Here is a 17,763-nt window from a genome sequence, read left to right on the forward strand (position 1 = left end):
TTTCTATGACCAACTCTTTGTAATTTTTCACCTCCCTGACTCTGTCAGGCCCCCACTGTTTCCCCTCCCTACTCCCTCATTCTCCTTTTAAAACTCCCAGTCACCTCTGTAAGAATGGAAGTTGGGTTCAGTTCAAACTGGATTCTCTTCCGTAATGCAACAGTATATTACTGATCAAAAGTCTGTCCTTACTACTTTAACTAGACTCTGGCTTTATCTTTGACAGGTTCAGTTGCAAAGAAGCCCTCCATCACTGCGTTTGTTTTTACAGGATAGTACTCATTAGAAATCATTAGCAAAAGCATTCACCCTGTTTCTGAAAAGAACAATCCCTACACACAACCATGATTACAAGTTTAACAAAACTTTGCTGGGAAGCAATTCTGATTTATGAATTCCGCATTAAACATCTAAGTACATCTGTCATGCATAGCATAATGGCGACTTTTGGGGTAATGATTTCCTAAAATCACAAATGATGTTTAAATTCCCAGTGATTCAAGCATTTGGAGGGGTGTCAATGTGTCCTGGGTGATTGCGTATTATACTCAAATACTAGGTTTATATCATGGCCTTTGTGCTTTCGTTTTGTGTCTCAGAATCTGGAAGTGCAATCTGGTGGGGGACAAAGAATTGCTACCCTAATAGGAATCTTCCAGTATGCCTTATATGGCATTTGTGAAATGGAGCAGGACCCTGTGGGGCCCTGCCAGATACAAATCCTTTCTGTGTCCTCATTTCTGGTTTGTAGGAAATAGGCTTCATTCAACCTCCTTGACCCTCTCTTAGTTCCAAAGAGCAGATTCAAACGGTGACTAATCAGGGAAGGGAGGGAATGCAGAAACAAGGAGGAACAGTCAAGAAGCAATAGCGCTGCATGGGGCAGGGGCCTGGTTCCTTCTCATGAAATATTCATAACAATATCTTTGAGTTCTTCTGCAGGAACTAAGGTCCCTACTTAGGTAGAGGATGGCAACTTCAGGCTGAACACCAGATTCCTGGACTATCACCCTGTTACCTCACCACAAACCAATCAGAAGAAAGCCTGCACACAGTGGAAGATTATGAAGACACTGATTCCCTGCCCCACCCCCCGGGCCAATGATTCGATTGTCTCTTAAAAACTTTCACGGAGCAAAATCTTGGGAGTTACACTTGTCTCTGGAGTATTGGTCCTGCAAGCAGCAGGACCTGTTTGGGAACACTTGCTTGTCTTTAATTTAGTGTTTTGCAATATATCTCAGAAATGTTTAAAACCACTTTGGAAAGAATGTAGGATTCAAAGAGCTTGCATTTATTTAACTTCAAGTTCTGGTATCTGTTTAAGGCCTGGTGTTAGGAAGTCCCAACTCTGGGACCACAACTCTTCCCTCCCATGTTTCTGACCTTTGATTTCTCTCACACCCCTTAACTCAGAGTTGCCTCAACATAGCATGTTATCTTAGGATTCCATGGGTTTATTCTTTCTCTTTGTTCTAGTCTTGTGTTCTCTGCTCTTTGACTCTCTGATGAACCTTAAATATTCTTCAAAATCCTGTTCAAGCCTGGATTTGTGGCTGCCTCCACTTCTGCCCCCACCACCTCCCTTTGGTCTCTTCTCCAATCTCTGCTGCACTATCAACCATCTCATCCTACAAGCCTCCTCTGGGTGTCTGTATTTTTTACTCTATCAGTTTCCTACAGTAGGGAACATTGTACCCCTAGTGCCCAGCTCCATTGCTGATAAGTAAGGATTCTGTAAGAGATTATGGAACAAACAACTGAAGCTCTTTTTGCTTCCAGAGATTAATTATATTACAGATTGTAATCAAGAGCTGAGAGTTAATTTTTCTTTCTTTTATCCGGTACTTGTGTGCGCACACGAAAATGCAACATGATTTAAGGAAAAATCTGCAGAGTACTGAAAAAAATATGCAAGTCTGATCACAGGCTCCCCAGCCCCTCTGGACTGGAAGCACTGAGATGGACTGTGGGAAGAGATGTATAGACGTGTAACTTACATTTTGCAGCTGGACATGATTCTTCACCAAGTTCTCTGACTTTGCCATTGTGCTGGATGCTTTGAGGCTGTAGTTTTTACCGTTATGTGGCTCTTTGAGTTGCTCTTGAATTTGTTTAGCTTGTTTCCTGCAGGTTTAAATAAATCCATGTATAAATAGTTACATACATTTATTCTATTCACATTTTTTGAGGTTCATTCATTCCCAACATCTATATTTGTCATTTGCTAAAGCTAGATAAACTCACTTAGCAAAGAGAATCCTCCCTTCATCTTCAACCCCACCAAGAAATACTGGCATTATCTGTTATCGTCCAGGATTCACACCCAGTGGCACTCCAAAGGCAGACAGAAATGTAATTCCTTGTCCTGTCCCTATTGGATGCAAGAGGTCCCTATCCCTGAGTGCTAAACTGAAAAGAATTAGGAATGCTCTGAAGAAGTGACAAGTGGAAAACTTTGAAGCTTGGACCTAGCAACCACATATAACATACTTGCAAAGTTACGTTTATATCTGTCCAATTCATGTAAGTGTGGCCTGACTGCATAGCTTTCACATATACCATAACGGGTCTATTTTCTTTTTTACAGTTTAGAAACAGTTCATTTATTTTTACCATCAGCCCTGAATGTAGATTTTTATTAGAACTTTTGTAAATAATAAAAATTGTTAACTCTTAAAGAGCACCTACTGTGTGCCAAGCATCATTTTAAGTGTTTTACATGTCTCAACTTACTTATTCTTCACGATAACTCGTGTGTGATGAGGCATTAATCCTATACTCATTTAACAGATGAGAAAACCGAGGCACAGAGAAGTTAAATAATTTGCCCAAAGTCACACAGCTAGTAAGTGGTAGAGCTGGATTTGAACCCAGCGAGTCTGGCTGTGTACTTTGCACTTCGAGCCACCGCTCACGACTGTCAAACCACTTGCTATAGTTATGCAGCTTCTTGATGGGAAGGCTGAGATCATTCTCAGGTTTGGGACTCCAAGTAAAATATTTCTGCAGATGTGGAGTGACTGTTGTTCTGACCATTCAGTGGCTATATCAGAAGGATGGGACAAATTACTGGCTTATTAGCTGCTCTCTCCCAAGAGCTCTATAGCAATTATCTATCAGCAGAAGACTCAGAACCTACAAAATGAACAAACAAACAGGGAAACAAACTTTGCAGAATCATCCCCCCTAGACTTTTTGGCCTCTTCTCCAAGGTCCGTGCCTAGGAGAGAGCCTTTAGTGGAGACTGTGCACCATCTCTTGCAGTGAGCCTTTCCAGGTAGAGACAGCACTCTGTACACCACGGGCTCAAGTATCACAGTGACTGAGATTTGAATTCTGGCTCTGCCACCCACCAGCTTTGCTTTGATTCCCCAAATCAAAATGATCGATTTCCAAAACTTCCCTGAGCCTCAGTTTCCTCATCTGTCAATGGAGTTTGGAAAAGCTCTCTTCCATAAATATTGTGGAAACTACATGTGAGAACACATGCTTAGTTGTATGGGCAGATGCTGCAGAGGAATTAGAACACTGGCTCCAAGATAAAAGAAGAGATCTTGTTAATTGCCTCTCTCACAAGCAAGTCACGGTATTTGCTACAGGATTTGGAGGCCTGGAGCATCATTACATCCTTTGAATTTACAGTACTGGTGTGATGTAGCTCTGTTTAAATATTTATTTTATCTTTTCAATCATTTGGGGGGCTTTTACCTCTGTTGCTTTAATGCACTTGTAATTATCTATCTACTTCCTAACAGCTAATCTGTAGCCTATTGTTAGAAACAAATCTATCATATCAGCATTTTAAGAAGCACATGTTAGCCACAAAATCCTATCAGGGATTCACTGATGAAGCAAACTGGAGATGAGGAAGTTCTACTGAGTGAATCATCATGAAGTAGTAAAAGGGGGCTTGGCACAGAGTCAGGACCCAATTAATTTCCTAAGAATTAAATAGTAAAAATACTAACGATCTTTTCAGTAATTCCATAATTCGGCGTCTGGGAAATGTAAAATTCTAAAGGAATTTTCCTCATAAAAATTTCTGACTGCATTTCCTAAATCCTTTTTATAATTTGCTTTCCTTTACCCTCTTCTTGCTCCCGTACTGACTCACTAATATTCCAGAATCAATGGGCTTTCTTTTCTGAACCTGCCTCCTTCCCCATCATCCCTCTGATCTCCCAAGCACACACATTTTTGCTCTTTCCTTCTCCCCTCAGCAAATGGGAACAAAGGAAGTGAGAAGCGTCTGCCTGCAATACCATTAGCTCTCTCATGAGAGCAGTTGCTCTGGGGAAGACAAGATACGGGCATTTCACACTGGAACCTACTAGCCTAACAATGTCGGTGTGATTCTATAGTTCAGTGAGTTTCAAGTTGCTCTGGCTCAATCCATCAGAAAGAAATGAGGTGTAAAGTGGGGGAATATCAGGCATCACCAGTCCATCGGGAGACATTTTTTGTAATGTTACAGGTTGCCTTCCTGGGGAAGCAGACACTGAGATGGAGATAGCGTGCAGGATTTTTATTAGGGAGGGCTCTTTGGATCAACGTGGGTGGAAATGAAGGGAAGGAAGCAGGACTGGGCAGAGGGAGAAGTTGGAATGTGATACAGTCTCAGTGAAGACCTCCGCAAATCGCACGGGGAGCTCGGAAACTGGCATGGCCTTGCACCCCAAGTTGGGGCAAAGGTCTAGGCCTTCAAAGCTTCACATTGACCTGTCCCTGGATGCTGGCTATCTCGGGTCAGGTAACTCTTATAGCTGTGTACTAGCAGCTGGGGGACTTAGACCTCCACAGCTGAAGAGAATCATAGCATCATATCAGAACATCCACTGCCTGTCCTTAAGAGCCTTACTTGGTGATCTAAAATCTCTTACTTCAGAGGGTGATAACCTATAGTCAGGGCAAGTTATGAGCACATCTGCTTTCTACTGGTAGCACCGGTTCTCCTTTTTCCTCCTGTGCTTTCCCGGTTGTGATAATTATTTGTCCCTGGAACAAATCATTCTGCTCCTGGAACATCTCTTCTCCTATTCTGATTCCATTGTTAGAGTTGAATCAAGTCTTGCATTTCCAAAGTCTACTAAGGACTCCCAGCCTTACACTTCTTAGCCCATATAAGTTAAAAGTAAAAAGAAAACCTAGAAGAATTTATAGTTGCTATGTGAGCCGTATCAGTCAGATATGAAAGGCTCAATTAATAGTTCGATTAACTACTTATAGGAATATACGGACTTATTGGGAGTGAGGAGAAAAGAATTTCTTTCAGTGTGCCCTTCAATCCCCTTGTTGGGGTTCAATTAACTCAGTCAGAAAATCCCCTAAATTCAAGAAGGTGCTGCTCACTTCTACCTCTTCGTGTAACCTACGTTCAAACTTTCATCAGCTAACAATGTGCTGTAATATTCCATCGGGTGAGGTCATGCCATACCACGGGTGACAAGAGAATGGAGAAAGGACCAGAGTGGCAGCATTCGAAGGATTATGGGAAGGAAAACATACATAAGCAAGAGAATACAAGCCTTTGGGTAAGTCCTGACTCTCTCTGGGCAGTGTACATTCTAGTACATTGGATCTATCTGTACTATTTTCACGGTAATGCTGCAAATCTAAACCTATTCTGAAATAGTGTATTAAAAAATAATAGTCACTAATTCTGGATTCATACCCGAGTTTCCATTATTTTTTAAAATCATTAATCACTGTTCTTTTTAAAGATCAACATATACGACATGAAGACAGGTATCACAGACTGTATTTGGAAATTGGTCCATTTTTAGAAGAGCAAATGGGTAGAAGAATACAGGTCCAATGAAAAGCAATTACATGTTGGCTTGGATTTCCGACAAGCTGTAGGAACAGAATCTGTGCCAACTTCTCAAGGCCTGCATACGTTCCAAGAAACCAAGGAATTGAGTATTTTTATCTGCATTTCTTATTTTAAGTGTAGATTATGTCATTTACATAAATAAAATACCTCTACCAAAGTTATGTGGAGTAAATATATATGTCTACACACATACATACTTATATACATATTTATGTATATTTCTAATTCTACCTTATTAGCCCCAAAAAAGCAGTGCTTTTGGCAGAAGGTTTGGTCTCTTGGCAAGGTAAGTGTAGGGCATATTCTAGACGTGCATACTAACTGGTGAAGCAAAGTAGACTTTACAGTATTCATACTTCATATTTGGCTAAAACCTTGATGGGTAGCAGGTAAAAACACTATAAAAGGAAATTGTTTGGTTTTCTTTTCCATGAAAGGCTAGATGCTATTTGATAAAGTTTATGTCTATAGCAGTGACCTCTCTTTTCAGAAGACTTAACCCCTTAGTGACAGGCAAATGTTGAGCCTTTAATTCCAGCAGGCAATCGAAAGTGCAAAGAACACAGAGTGTTCATGATTACAGAGAGGAATGATCGCTACGTGCATCAAAGGTAAACCACACACACATACATGCATGCACACACTGTACACATTCACCACAGGCTACAAAAGACTGAGGGTTACTTATGGAAGTCTGATGGACACAATTTGCACAAAATCCCTCTGCCTGGAGCTCAGACTGAGTACTGAGCTCAGCACTTTAAAGAAAGACAAAGTACTTCCTCTGAGAAGTAACCTTTTAACACTGAGAGAAATGGTCTTACTTGCTTTTGAAGTAGAATGCTGCACAGAACATGCCCACGATGACAATTCCAAAGATGATACAGGAAATTGACAGCACCTGCCTCTGATAAACTTCTTCACTCTCTGTGAATTTGAAAAAGAGAATTAAAGCAGATGTTAGCACGGCACAGCAGAGACAATCTCCGTCCTCGTACTTCTGAACTGGTAGGAGCCTTTCAAAGCAAAGTTTTTTTGTTCCTGTCATGAATAGGAAAACACGAGGATGTTATTATGATTCAGTTTCTTTGCAATGGTCTATAGGACAGCCGCTTTTATTTATTTTTTTGTATGTGCATGGCTAAATCAGAACTCATACACAGATATCACAATTATGAATCTTATTATCAAAAGACATTTCATGACTTGAGAACATACTGGGAACATACATTTTAAAAATTATGGTGGGGCCCCAAATAATCTGCTATCAGAACTTTCCTGTGCCGGTGATGACTTCCAATTTATGTGATACTGATGCCACTGCATTTTCTGATTTGCTCCCTGGCCGTCAGTCTCCCATTCATCCACCCATTACTATGACTGACATCATTAATGAAAGAGAACTTCAATATACATGTGAATATTTACTCATTCCTCAGTACCAATGATCTGGCACAGTAACCTCAACCTCTACTACCAAAATCATATCTTAGAGCATCTTATATTGCAAAAAGTGACAAGAATTCAAACACAAGCATTTCACTTTTCAGACACTGACATTTACACTTCTAGCTCGTTTTCTGAAATATATCTACTGAAACCGTTTTTCCATCTCATCAAGACCTTTTTATCCATAGATCTCAGAACTTTCTGTTAATTATCCTCCTCTTGTCTTCATCTCTCTCTTTATACAGCACAGAGACAATAGTCTTTCCCTTTCTTTTCTTCCTTCCTTCCTTCCTTTCTATCTCTCTCTTTCCCTTCCTTCCTTCCTCCCTCCCTCCCTTCCTTTCTTTCTTTCTCCCTCTCTCCCCCTCCCTTTTTCCTTCCCTTCCCTTCTTTTCATTCTTCCTCCCTCCGTCCCTCCTTCCCTCTCTCTCTCCTTTCCTTCTTTCCTGAGATCATGCACTATATCCTCTCTTCAGATACGACAGTACATTTTAAAGTTTTTTCCTGCAGCAGTGTATCGGGAAACAATGTATTAGAAGAACTATCCTCTCTTCTCTCCCCTCTTAGGCTTTATTTACATTTTCAATGTCTTTATTCAGCCTGGAGTATCAAAAACAGAAAGTAAACCTAAGAGAAATACCACATCATCCACATTTCTGATTAAATGAAGAGGGGCAATCGCGTGGCCCTGGCAAGCCTTGGTTGACATTTTAAATTTTGAAAGGTTCAAATTAAAGAGATAAAAAAACCTGTCACTGAGACCTTGTTTGGGCATCTTGCCATCTTAAAGAATGTCATCCTTTCCATCCACATTTGTAAGCTCATTAAATCTTCCAAATGAATTTGGAAACAAGTAAGTAGATGTACCAATTTAAAAAGAGTTCCGTTTCATTTAATTGCTGTGAGTTGATGACTCTAATGGAATAAGCATGATTTACATATAATAATCTACTCCACCCTGCTTCTGCCAATAAAAAGAACTACGAAAATGGTGGATAACAATATCTATTAAAACAAAAGAAATAAGACTCTATCCACTAAACAATGATCTCCGCATAACATCTACTGGGTGTTTTGTTTGTTTGTTTGTTTGTTTGTTTGCGGTACGCGGGCTTCTCACTGTTGTGGCCTCTCCCGTTGCGGAGCACAGGCTCCTGACGCGCAGGGTCAGTGGCCATGGCTCACGGGCCCAGCCGCTCCGCGGCATGTGGGATCTTCCCGGACCGGGGCACGAACCTGCGTCCCCTGCATCGGCAGGCGGACTCTCAGCCACTGTGCCACCAGGGAAGCCCTTTGTTAGTTTTTAAAGCTAGTCAAATATAGCCTGGGGAAATGTATAAAATCATTTCTGAGTTCAAAATCAAGAGTGAAATTAAAACTCCAAATACTGCGAGTGGATTTATAGACCCAGGTGTAGTTACCATGATGGTGCTCTCAATGCCTTTGATTCAGAGTGCTACACAAGAACCAGCACAATGAGGAGCAGGAAGCAAGGGGTTGGGGGTCTGGCAATTTTGTATCTGACTTTAATTTTAGCCACCTTTAATATGAGTAACCAAAGGTATACTACTTCACCTTTATAAATTTCAATTTTCTGCCTAAATAAAGGCAATGATATGAAATGCTGACTGTAATAAATGTTATAACAAGGAGGTATATAATCCTACAAAATAATATAATATGAAAAATTGACCTATTCACAGAGACCAGAGATTTTAAGTATAAAATAGGATCCAACTAGGCAAGAAGAATGGGGATGGGCAAAGTGGTCCAGGAAGAGAAGACAGCTTGTGCAAAGGTCCTGTGGTAGGTGATAAAATGGCACGTTCAGGAATCTGGAAGTTATTTACCCTACCCCAGGGCCTTTGCACAAGTTATTTTCTATACTCTCCCAACTTAGTGGAGCAACACGGAAACAACAGGAACATGGTATACAATGAACATGTCTTTACAATAGCAGGAAGGTACTGAAAATTTGAAAGAAGAGGAGTGTGATGTGATAATATTTACATTTATTTTTCCTGCCATTTACAGAAAAGATTAGAAGGGATAAAGTAAATGCTGAGTCCTGTTAGAAGGCCATTATATCAGCGTAGACATGATGGATGTTTCTATGATAATAGTAACAACCATGGTGGGCAGTAAACAGAAGTGAAAAGCAGTTAGGTTTTTTAAAATAAATTTATTTATTTTTGGCTGCGTTGGGTCTTCATTGCTGCACGCAGGCTTTCTTTAGTTGCTGTGAGTGGGGACTACTCTTTGTTGTGGTGCGCAGGTTTCTCATTGTGGTGGCTTCTCTTGTTACGGAGCACGGGCTCTAGGTGCACAGGCTTCAGTAATTGTGGCTCGCGGGCTCTAGAGTGCAGGCTCAGTAGTTGTAGCACACGGGTTTAGTTGTTCCGCGTCATGTGGGATCTTCCCAGACCAGGGCTCGAACCTGTGTCCCCTGCATTGGCAGGCAGATTTTTAACCACTGAGCCACTAGGGAAGCCCAGCAGTTAGGCTGAAAATACTTAAGGGACTAGACGATGATGCTCTTAACTAAGTTGGAGCTTATTGGAGGGGGATCAGAATTGAAAGGAAAGATATCAAATTCAGCTTTGGAGTTGGTGAGTTTTAAAAGCCTATAAGATAGCCAAGTGGCAGTGTAAAGTAGACATTTACATGTATAGATCTGGGTTAAGAGGAGGAGACAGGATTCCGGATGAAAATATTTGGGGTTATGCATATACTGAAACCAAGTGTGTTGATAAGACAGCCCCAGGAGAAAATATAGAGTAATAAGAGAATCTTAGGCATTCTATTCTAAGATAGACCTTTGAGAGACTCCAAAATTTCATGGAAGAGTAGACAAGGATCCTGCAGAGGGGATTAAAAAAAAAAAAAAGGAGCAGCCAATCAGGCAAGAAAAAATAAATAAATAAGGAAAATAAAAGAAACAACAATAATAAAACCTGATAGTGCAATGGAAGAAAAGATACAGGGTTTTTTTGTTTTTTTTTTTCCTAGAAAAATAGGCTACTGAATGCTTCTAAGAGGCCAAATAAAACAAAGTCCTTTAATTTAGTGACGTAGAGGTTGCTGGAGAACCTGCATGAGCAAGTTAACGGAATCATGAAGGCAGCCCCCGCGGTTCCCTGGGTCCTCTGTCATGTATATCCCACGTACTGCAAGGCAAACGCACTTTCTCCAAACCTACCCTGTCTTCTACCACTTAGCCCGGATTTAGGATCTAGAATTCCAGCCTAACTCCTGAAAGCAGAGAATGCCTTGCTTGTAATGAGGCAACTATGAACTTCACTGTACAGAAGTTGTGAGGATTGAGTGAGTTAGAATATACAGAGGATTGCAGTGCCTAACTTGGAGTAATCATTAAGTATTAGTCTGAACCAATATAAAATTGCCATGGGGGCAATAAATGGCTGGACATTGGCCGTTTAATTTGGTTCTGTCTAATATATGGTAACTTGTTATTATTCTATGGAACATCAATATTTTTGCATTCCATTTTTTAAAAACCCAGAGGGCAAAACCAATCTTTGGCTCGACAGGAATTGGAAAAGTGTGTTTGCATTGTCTCCCAACTCTGTTCCTTTTTCTCTTCTGTGGTGCACAGGGCTCGCTCCTCTCTTTTTATATGATCATATTTCATATTATAAAGGTGGAAAAAGAGAAGGTAATAACATGATGGTGAATTTTCTGAAACTGACATTGGACCAGTGGAAAAAATCCTTTTGGCAGGCAGCCTGGCCCAAGACTCTGAAAAACACAAGTGCTGCCCTTTGCTAACCCCACTCTCCCCCTGAACCCACCTCACTCAGGGAGCAGTGTGGTTGGCCAATGTTACCCCTCGGTTTAAACACCAGCTACAACTGTTCTTATCTTCTTTCAACCGTTGTCGTTATCGATAATGGGGAAAATACTACACACTTCACATATCTGTTTACAGATTCAACAGGAGAGCACAAATAAAGTGTCCATCTAGTGGCATGTAATGGATACACAAAATGCAGTTCCCTTCCTTTTCCCTTTTTCTCCTGAAGCCAGTGTTGAAGCAAAAAAAGACAAAACAAAACAACTGGCCTTTAGAATACTCTACTTCCCTAATGCAAAACTCACCTTACCCACAGGCAGTCCATGACTTGCTGCCTCAGGGCCTCTCTGCCTGTGCCCTGAGACCTATACTGAAGGAAGTTATTTTACTGTCGTTTTATTTACCGATCATTCCTTGCACTTTGCCTCTTGTTAACTGAATTTTTCTCCTAGTAGTTTTGAATTTCCTATCCAGATGTTTTAGCAGATGAAATTCAAGTGATCCTCCTTGAGGAGGGGCTCTGTCTTTTACATTCTCATGATCCCCAGGGACCCAGAATCCTTGGAAAACCTGTGGGTACAGCACTGTTTGCTAAACCAGACAGCTTACAGTTTAGGTTCTAGTAGGCAAAGCTGCCTGAGGAAAATGCTTTTGGAAGCTGTAACTCTCCTTAGACTGCTAAAAGTCTCTCTGTGAATACTTGTTAAACTCTACTACGTTTAAAAAAAAAATTATGCCCACAGAAAATCATAGCTGCAGCTTTTATATACCATTTCCCTCTGGTTAGCTCTATGTGAAGGATAGAAGTGTGGGTGACCACATCCCTGTATATGTGAAGGAATGGGAAATGTTCTAAAAGGAAGCTCCCATCCCCTCCAAGAATGGAGCCCTGAGATCCCACTGCCTCTTGGGAATCTTTCCTTTGTACCATCAGTTTTAATTAAGTCTGTAAGAGAGAAAACTCAAGCATGATTTCCTGAAATGTGTTGGCATCCAAGTAATGTGAAGCTTAAACACGGAGACACACACACACACACACACACACACATACCTGTAAGCCTGTAAGCCATATACAGGAGCAAAACTTTTCTGCCTAGACCACCTCATCGTCAACATATGCAAATAAGACCCTTTGTGATGCCACCAGTAGGTGTCAGTGCAAGCATGATTACTCTGATAGTTCATTATGAAAGTCAACCTAGCAATATCACCAGGGCTCCTTCTTAGCCAAGTATTCATTATCGGAAGCCCTGCAGATAAAAGTCTACACAGAGAAGCAAAAGTCATTATAAGACAAGTTCACTAATGATCCCACCATTTATGAAATTAGTCTTCATCCTAGGTTTCCTCTCTGCCTAATTCTAGCATTTATTTCTATTCATCAAGTCAACCTTATAATCTGGGTAGATCAGACTCTCCCTGATTGTAAACCTATGAATTTTTGTCATAATTTTAACTGGATTAAGTTTAAGTGGATTTATTTCAGTTTTAATTATTCTTAGAACAAGAGAGCCTCCTCCCAATTTTGTTCTTAAAAACCAACAAATGTTGGAGATAGATTAAAATATTAGGAGCTTACAAGGAACTGCAAATGAACTGTGATCAGGAAAGAGAATGAAAGGAAAGAGAATATTTAGAATGTTAGAAACTGGGATTTGCACTTTTCTTGAAGTTGAAGTTGAGTCTTTTCTTGAACTTGAAGACAAAAATGAACAAGCGCTAAATGGCCTGATGACTGCACTATTAAAGGAAAAAAAGTACTTCATTAAGGTGAAAGAGTTCCTGAAGGCAAATGAAATGGGTCCTCACCTTGAGATCAATGAGATTAAACACACACGGGCAGGGAGGGGTAGTGAGAGAGTATGTGATGAGAATATCAGGAAGACTGAACAAGCGACGGCCTAGCCTCACGGCAAGGATCTCCGAGAATGCTGCATGACAGAGGGGATAGGGGTCCAGCCCAACCATCTGAGTGCAGAGGAGCTGAGATGACCAGGAGGTACTGAAATGCCCCATATCTTTAGCGTGGTGTTATTTCTACCTGGAAGCCCCTTCCTCTTCCCTACTTGCAGAACTCCCACCATTGTGGGTTGATTTGTGTCCCCCGCTGCACAAAGATTTTGAAGTTCTAACCCCAATAACTGTAAATATGAACTTCTTTGGATATAGCGTTTTGCAGATGATCAAGTTGAGGTCATTAGGATGGATCCTAATCCAATATTACTGTGTCCTCATCAAAAACAGAAATTTGGACACAGAGAAACACATACGGGGAGGACGCCATGTGAAGATGGAAGCAGACTTTGGGGTGATGCATCCACATGTCAAGGAAGGCTAAAGATTTCCAGGAAACCACCAGAAGCCAGGAGAGAGGCAGGAACAGATTCTCCCTCACAGCCCTCAGAAGGAACGAACCCTGCCAACACCCTGATCTTATACTTCTGGCTTCCAGAACTATGACACAATACATTTCTGTTGTTTAACTACCAATCTGTGGCACTTTGTTATGGGCAGTCCTAACAAACTAATATAGCCAATGATCCATAAATATATCAGAATAAATACTATACAATGTAAGTACTATCCAGTCTGAAAACTCTTCTCAAGGGCCCGTTTGCATTCCTTTTGCATCTTTCCATAACTGCATTGTCTTGTGTCAAAGATGCACATATCTGTTTTCCCACAGCCCAGTCTGAGAGCCCTCGAAGGCAAGAGCATCTTCATGACTGGACCCTTGCACCTGGCTCGTGCTTGCTCTGTACAAGGGAGGGTATTCAGTAGGCTTTCGTTCAACTCAACAGCTTCTGGGTTGGATGTCTAATGACATTCTACTGGTTGGGCCCTCTGCCTGGTGAGGTAACAAAAAGAGGCAACATCTTCTTGGAAAGGGGTCCTTTTACTCTGGGGATTCATTCTGTTGCCCTTCACCATCCACTGTGGAAGGGCATCATTTAAAATACTGTGAAAAAGTAAAATAATGACTTCCTAATAAAATGTTAACTTTTAAAATTATATTTTATCTTATTTCCATACAAAGTGCTTTGAGATGTACATTATACATAAAAGTTGATATTTAAGGGGAAATAACAGTTTAAATTCATAAACACATTTATTCTCAACCTGCAATTTCCTTTTCTTCCCGCACAGTCCCCACCAAATATAAACCTTCCCATAATAATCCCTTATCTCTCTCCCTCCTTTCCCAAACAGTATAGCTCTGGGCGACTATAGATAAGTGAATGCTATAAAACACATTAGGAAGAAAAATGAAAAGCCCTGGGTCTTCCCATTGGTATGCTTAACATGCACTGGCTTTCCAAGTGTTATTTCTCCCACAAATAAATTATAAGTAAAAAGCAAATTCAATCAAAATAAATCTATTGGTGAGTTTACAATGTTATCATAAAACCAGTCTTTGACTTCTGGCTTCAGGGTTAAAGGGTGTGAAAACTCTGTTTTTTCTGAACCTGTAATAATTGTCCCCCAATCCATACTCTTAATCCCAGTTTTTATCACTTAGGATTCACTGTTCATTGGCAAAGTTACATTCTAAGAGCAAGACATGTGACTTGGAATGATAACATGCTATTTTCTTGACAATGGGGAGAATCTGACCTAGTGGTTTATAGGTCTTTTACTGTTTGACTTGTTTTGATAGAATGAGAAATCAAATCCACTAAATCCATTTAAATCTTGCTTCACAGAACACTCAGTCCCAAAGTAACACCCAACCCTTCCCAGTCTGGTTTAATGGATCTCCACTTCCCTCAACCAGGTGAGATGTAAGTTAAAGGAATCTTAACTCCTATTGCCTTAAATATTAGGGGTGACCTGGCATGATCTATAAGCATCATCTGCAAAGTCAGCTATTTGCACAGCTACTTAGGGTGATAGCCCTGTAGCTATTTGCACTTCGCAGGCCCATGTTGTTAAGTATCCCATCAGGGGCTGTCCTGAGTCAGGTTGGGTACCAGACAGCAAAGCAGAGGCCTCTGCACTCTAGGCAGTGGTTTTCTATCCTGGCTATAGCTCTGAAATTACTGCAAAGTTTTTCAAACACACCTGCAACTGGGCCCCACCCCAGAGCCGGAGATCTGAATTTCCAGCACTGTAACTCTAGATTTGTATTTGTTCAAATCTATTTAAGGCAGCCAAGACACAGTCAAAGAATCAAAACACAAACAAACAAAAACAAAAAAGGAAAAATTAACTCTAGTTATAAATTTTATTTACCCAGCATATTGAAAACAGTATCACTTCAACATGGAATCTCTATTAAAAATATTAGTAAAATGTCCCTCAACAGATGAATGGATAAAGAGGATGTGGTACATATATACAATGGAATACTACTTGGCTATAAAAAAGAATGAAATAATGCCATTTGCAGCAAGATGGATGGACCTAGAGATTATGATACTAAGTGAAGTAAGTCAGAGAAAGACAAATACCTTATATCACTTATATGTGGAATCTGAAATATGACAAAAATGAACTTATTTATGAAAACAAAAACAGACTCACACACATAGAAAACAAACTTATGGTTACCAAAGGGGTAGCAGGGATTGCGGGGGGAGAGAAATTAAGAGTTTGGGATTAACATATACACACCACTATATATAAAATAGGTAAACAAGGATCTACTGTATAGAACAGGGAACTCTACTCAATATCTTGTAATAAGTGCTTTGAGATGCACATTATACATAAAATTTGATATTTAAGGGGAAATAACAGTTTAAATTCATAAACACTATAAACGCTATAATGGAAAAGAATCTGAAACAGAATATATATTTATATAGAATGGAATCACTTTGCTGTATACTTGAAACTAACACAACATTGTAAATTAACTATACTTCAATAATAAAATAAAATAAAATAAAAAGTTCACAAGCGCTGATGTCAGAAAGACCCGCGTCAAGTGATCCTTCTGTCATTACAAAACGTGACTTTTTAGTTTCATCTCTTTTACCTAAACAAAGGGCAGTAGGGGGTAATTATGGATATACAATAATCTTATGCTGTAGCTATCCATGTCCTTCCTTCCCAGTTAAGTTAAAAGAAACAAATTGTCATCCAGCAGTGATACCAACAGGAGCTTGGCGACAAGTTTAGTTCAGCATGGAGTAAGCTACAGGATCCAAGAAGATGACAGGGTTAGTTCCAAAAGATAAGTACAGTAATGGTTCGACAGAGGCAGAAGCAACAGAGGATACTTGCAAAGAATCTCTGGAAGATATATCCAGAAGCGAGATAAACCACACATGACCCATAAGGAAAGTGATTCAAGCATCCGGCTATAGCTGAATCAAATAGATTTTAAGGTATCTGGAAAATTCTCACGTCTCTGTGGTGTTTATATATATAATCTTCAAGAAAAATACGTAGAGAATTCAAGTTGACTCTGTCCTAGCCATATCATAGCAATCGTTCTTGTCTTGTAACAGCAGTTGTATCCACAGAGCTGCAGAGTCTGCTGTCTTGCCCACATGCCCATTCGTGCTTAGAGAAAAATAAATATCTTTTGGCGTTATGGACTGTAATAACCATGTCCTTTATTTTCTATTTCTGTTGCTTTGACGTCTGGGCCTTGCTGACCCTGAAGGGACGGCCCCTCCCAGGATTAGACGATTCCTAGAGGTAGTAAGCCACTAGCTTATGAGTGTACTTTTCAAATACAAACCAACCAATTCAGAGAGCACACTCCCAACCACCACCTTATCAGGCTCTCACACTTTGGGCTACTGTCCATCTGTCCCAATCACTCCAGACTCAGGTACTAGACAACTAAGGACAGTCCCCATGCCCCAGAGTCTGCTGAAATTATTCAAGCTAGCGAATTCTAAGCCTACTTACCCTGCCTCACCCACTGCTTCCTGTGGAGGCCACAAAAAAGCCTTTTGCCCACAGCTCCTCCTTTTCCTGGGCCTCCTGACACAGCTCGGTATTCCTTCATGGGTCCCTGAGAGCAGGCTGTGGTCCCCCTGCTTGGGAATGTGAATAATAAACTATCTTCTCAATGGCAGTTCTTTCGTGCTCTGTTGGCCTTATTATTTCTCAAATTTTCTATTAATACACTATGTTTTGGAACATAGGCTATTCAAACAAATGTTTTAAAAGGATTGTGTGACATGCTAAGGAACTGTAAATACTTCAAAAAAGGCTGAACGTTTGCTTTTCTAAAGCAAAAAATAGCTGCTTAGATCCATCTAACGGAGTAGCCACTACCCATTGGAATAACTCATAAGGGCTTCATCTCTGAACAGGATTAAAATTTATTAGCGGAAGTTACTGTCTGTGTCTATTGGAGTCTCTCCTGCATCCCACAGCAGACACTGCTCTAGAATTATACTTTGGCTATAAAGATAAATAAAGTAGAATTCTACAAAGCCTGTATCTAGCTGGTGAGATGGGCATATGAAACATTGTGGTAAACGTTTATGAACTCTGAGCAGAGTGATGTTTTCAAGCTGAGTAGTACATACCCAAGGTAATCTACAGATTCAATGCAATCCCTATAAAAATTCCAATGGCATTTTTTTTTTACAGAAATAGAAAAACAATCCTCAAATCCATATGGAACCACAAAAGACCTTGCATAGCCAAAGCAGTCCTTAGAAAGGAGAATGGAGCAGGAGGCATCACACTTTCTGAT

The 17,763-nt window shown here is 40.3% G+C and overlaps 1 protein-coding gene across 9 annotated transcripts in view; it reads right to left on the minus strand.

The window, feature by feature from the left end:
• The window catches only part of NRG3 (neuregulin 3), a 1,065,324-nt gene that overhangs the window by 37,769 nt on the left and 1,009,792 nt on the right, over positions 1-17,763 (minus strand). For all 9 annotated transcript variants that reach the window (XM_079899415.1, XM_079899414.1, XM_079899409.1 and 6 more), the window contains exons 5-6: positions 6,661-6,763; positions 2,001-2,127 (exon numbers count right to left, since the gene is read on the minus strand). In XM_079899415.1, coding sequence (XP_079755541.1) covers positions 2,001-2,127; positions 6,661-6,763 — 230 coding nt within the window. The remainder of the gene's footprint in view (positions 1-2,000; positions 2,128-6,660; positions 6,764-17,763) is intronic.

This window comes from Stenella coeruleoalba (genome assembly GCF_951394435.1).
Source record: "Stenella coeruleoalba genome assembly, chromosome: 16".
Lineage (NCBI taxonomy): Eukaryota > Metazoa > Chordata > Mammalia > Artiodactyla > Delphinidae > Stenella > Stenella coeruleoalba.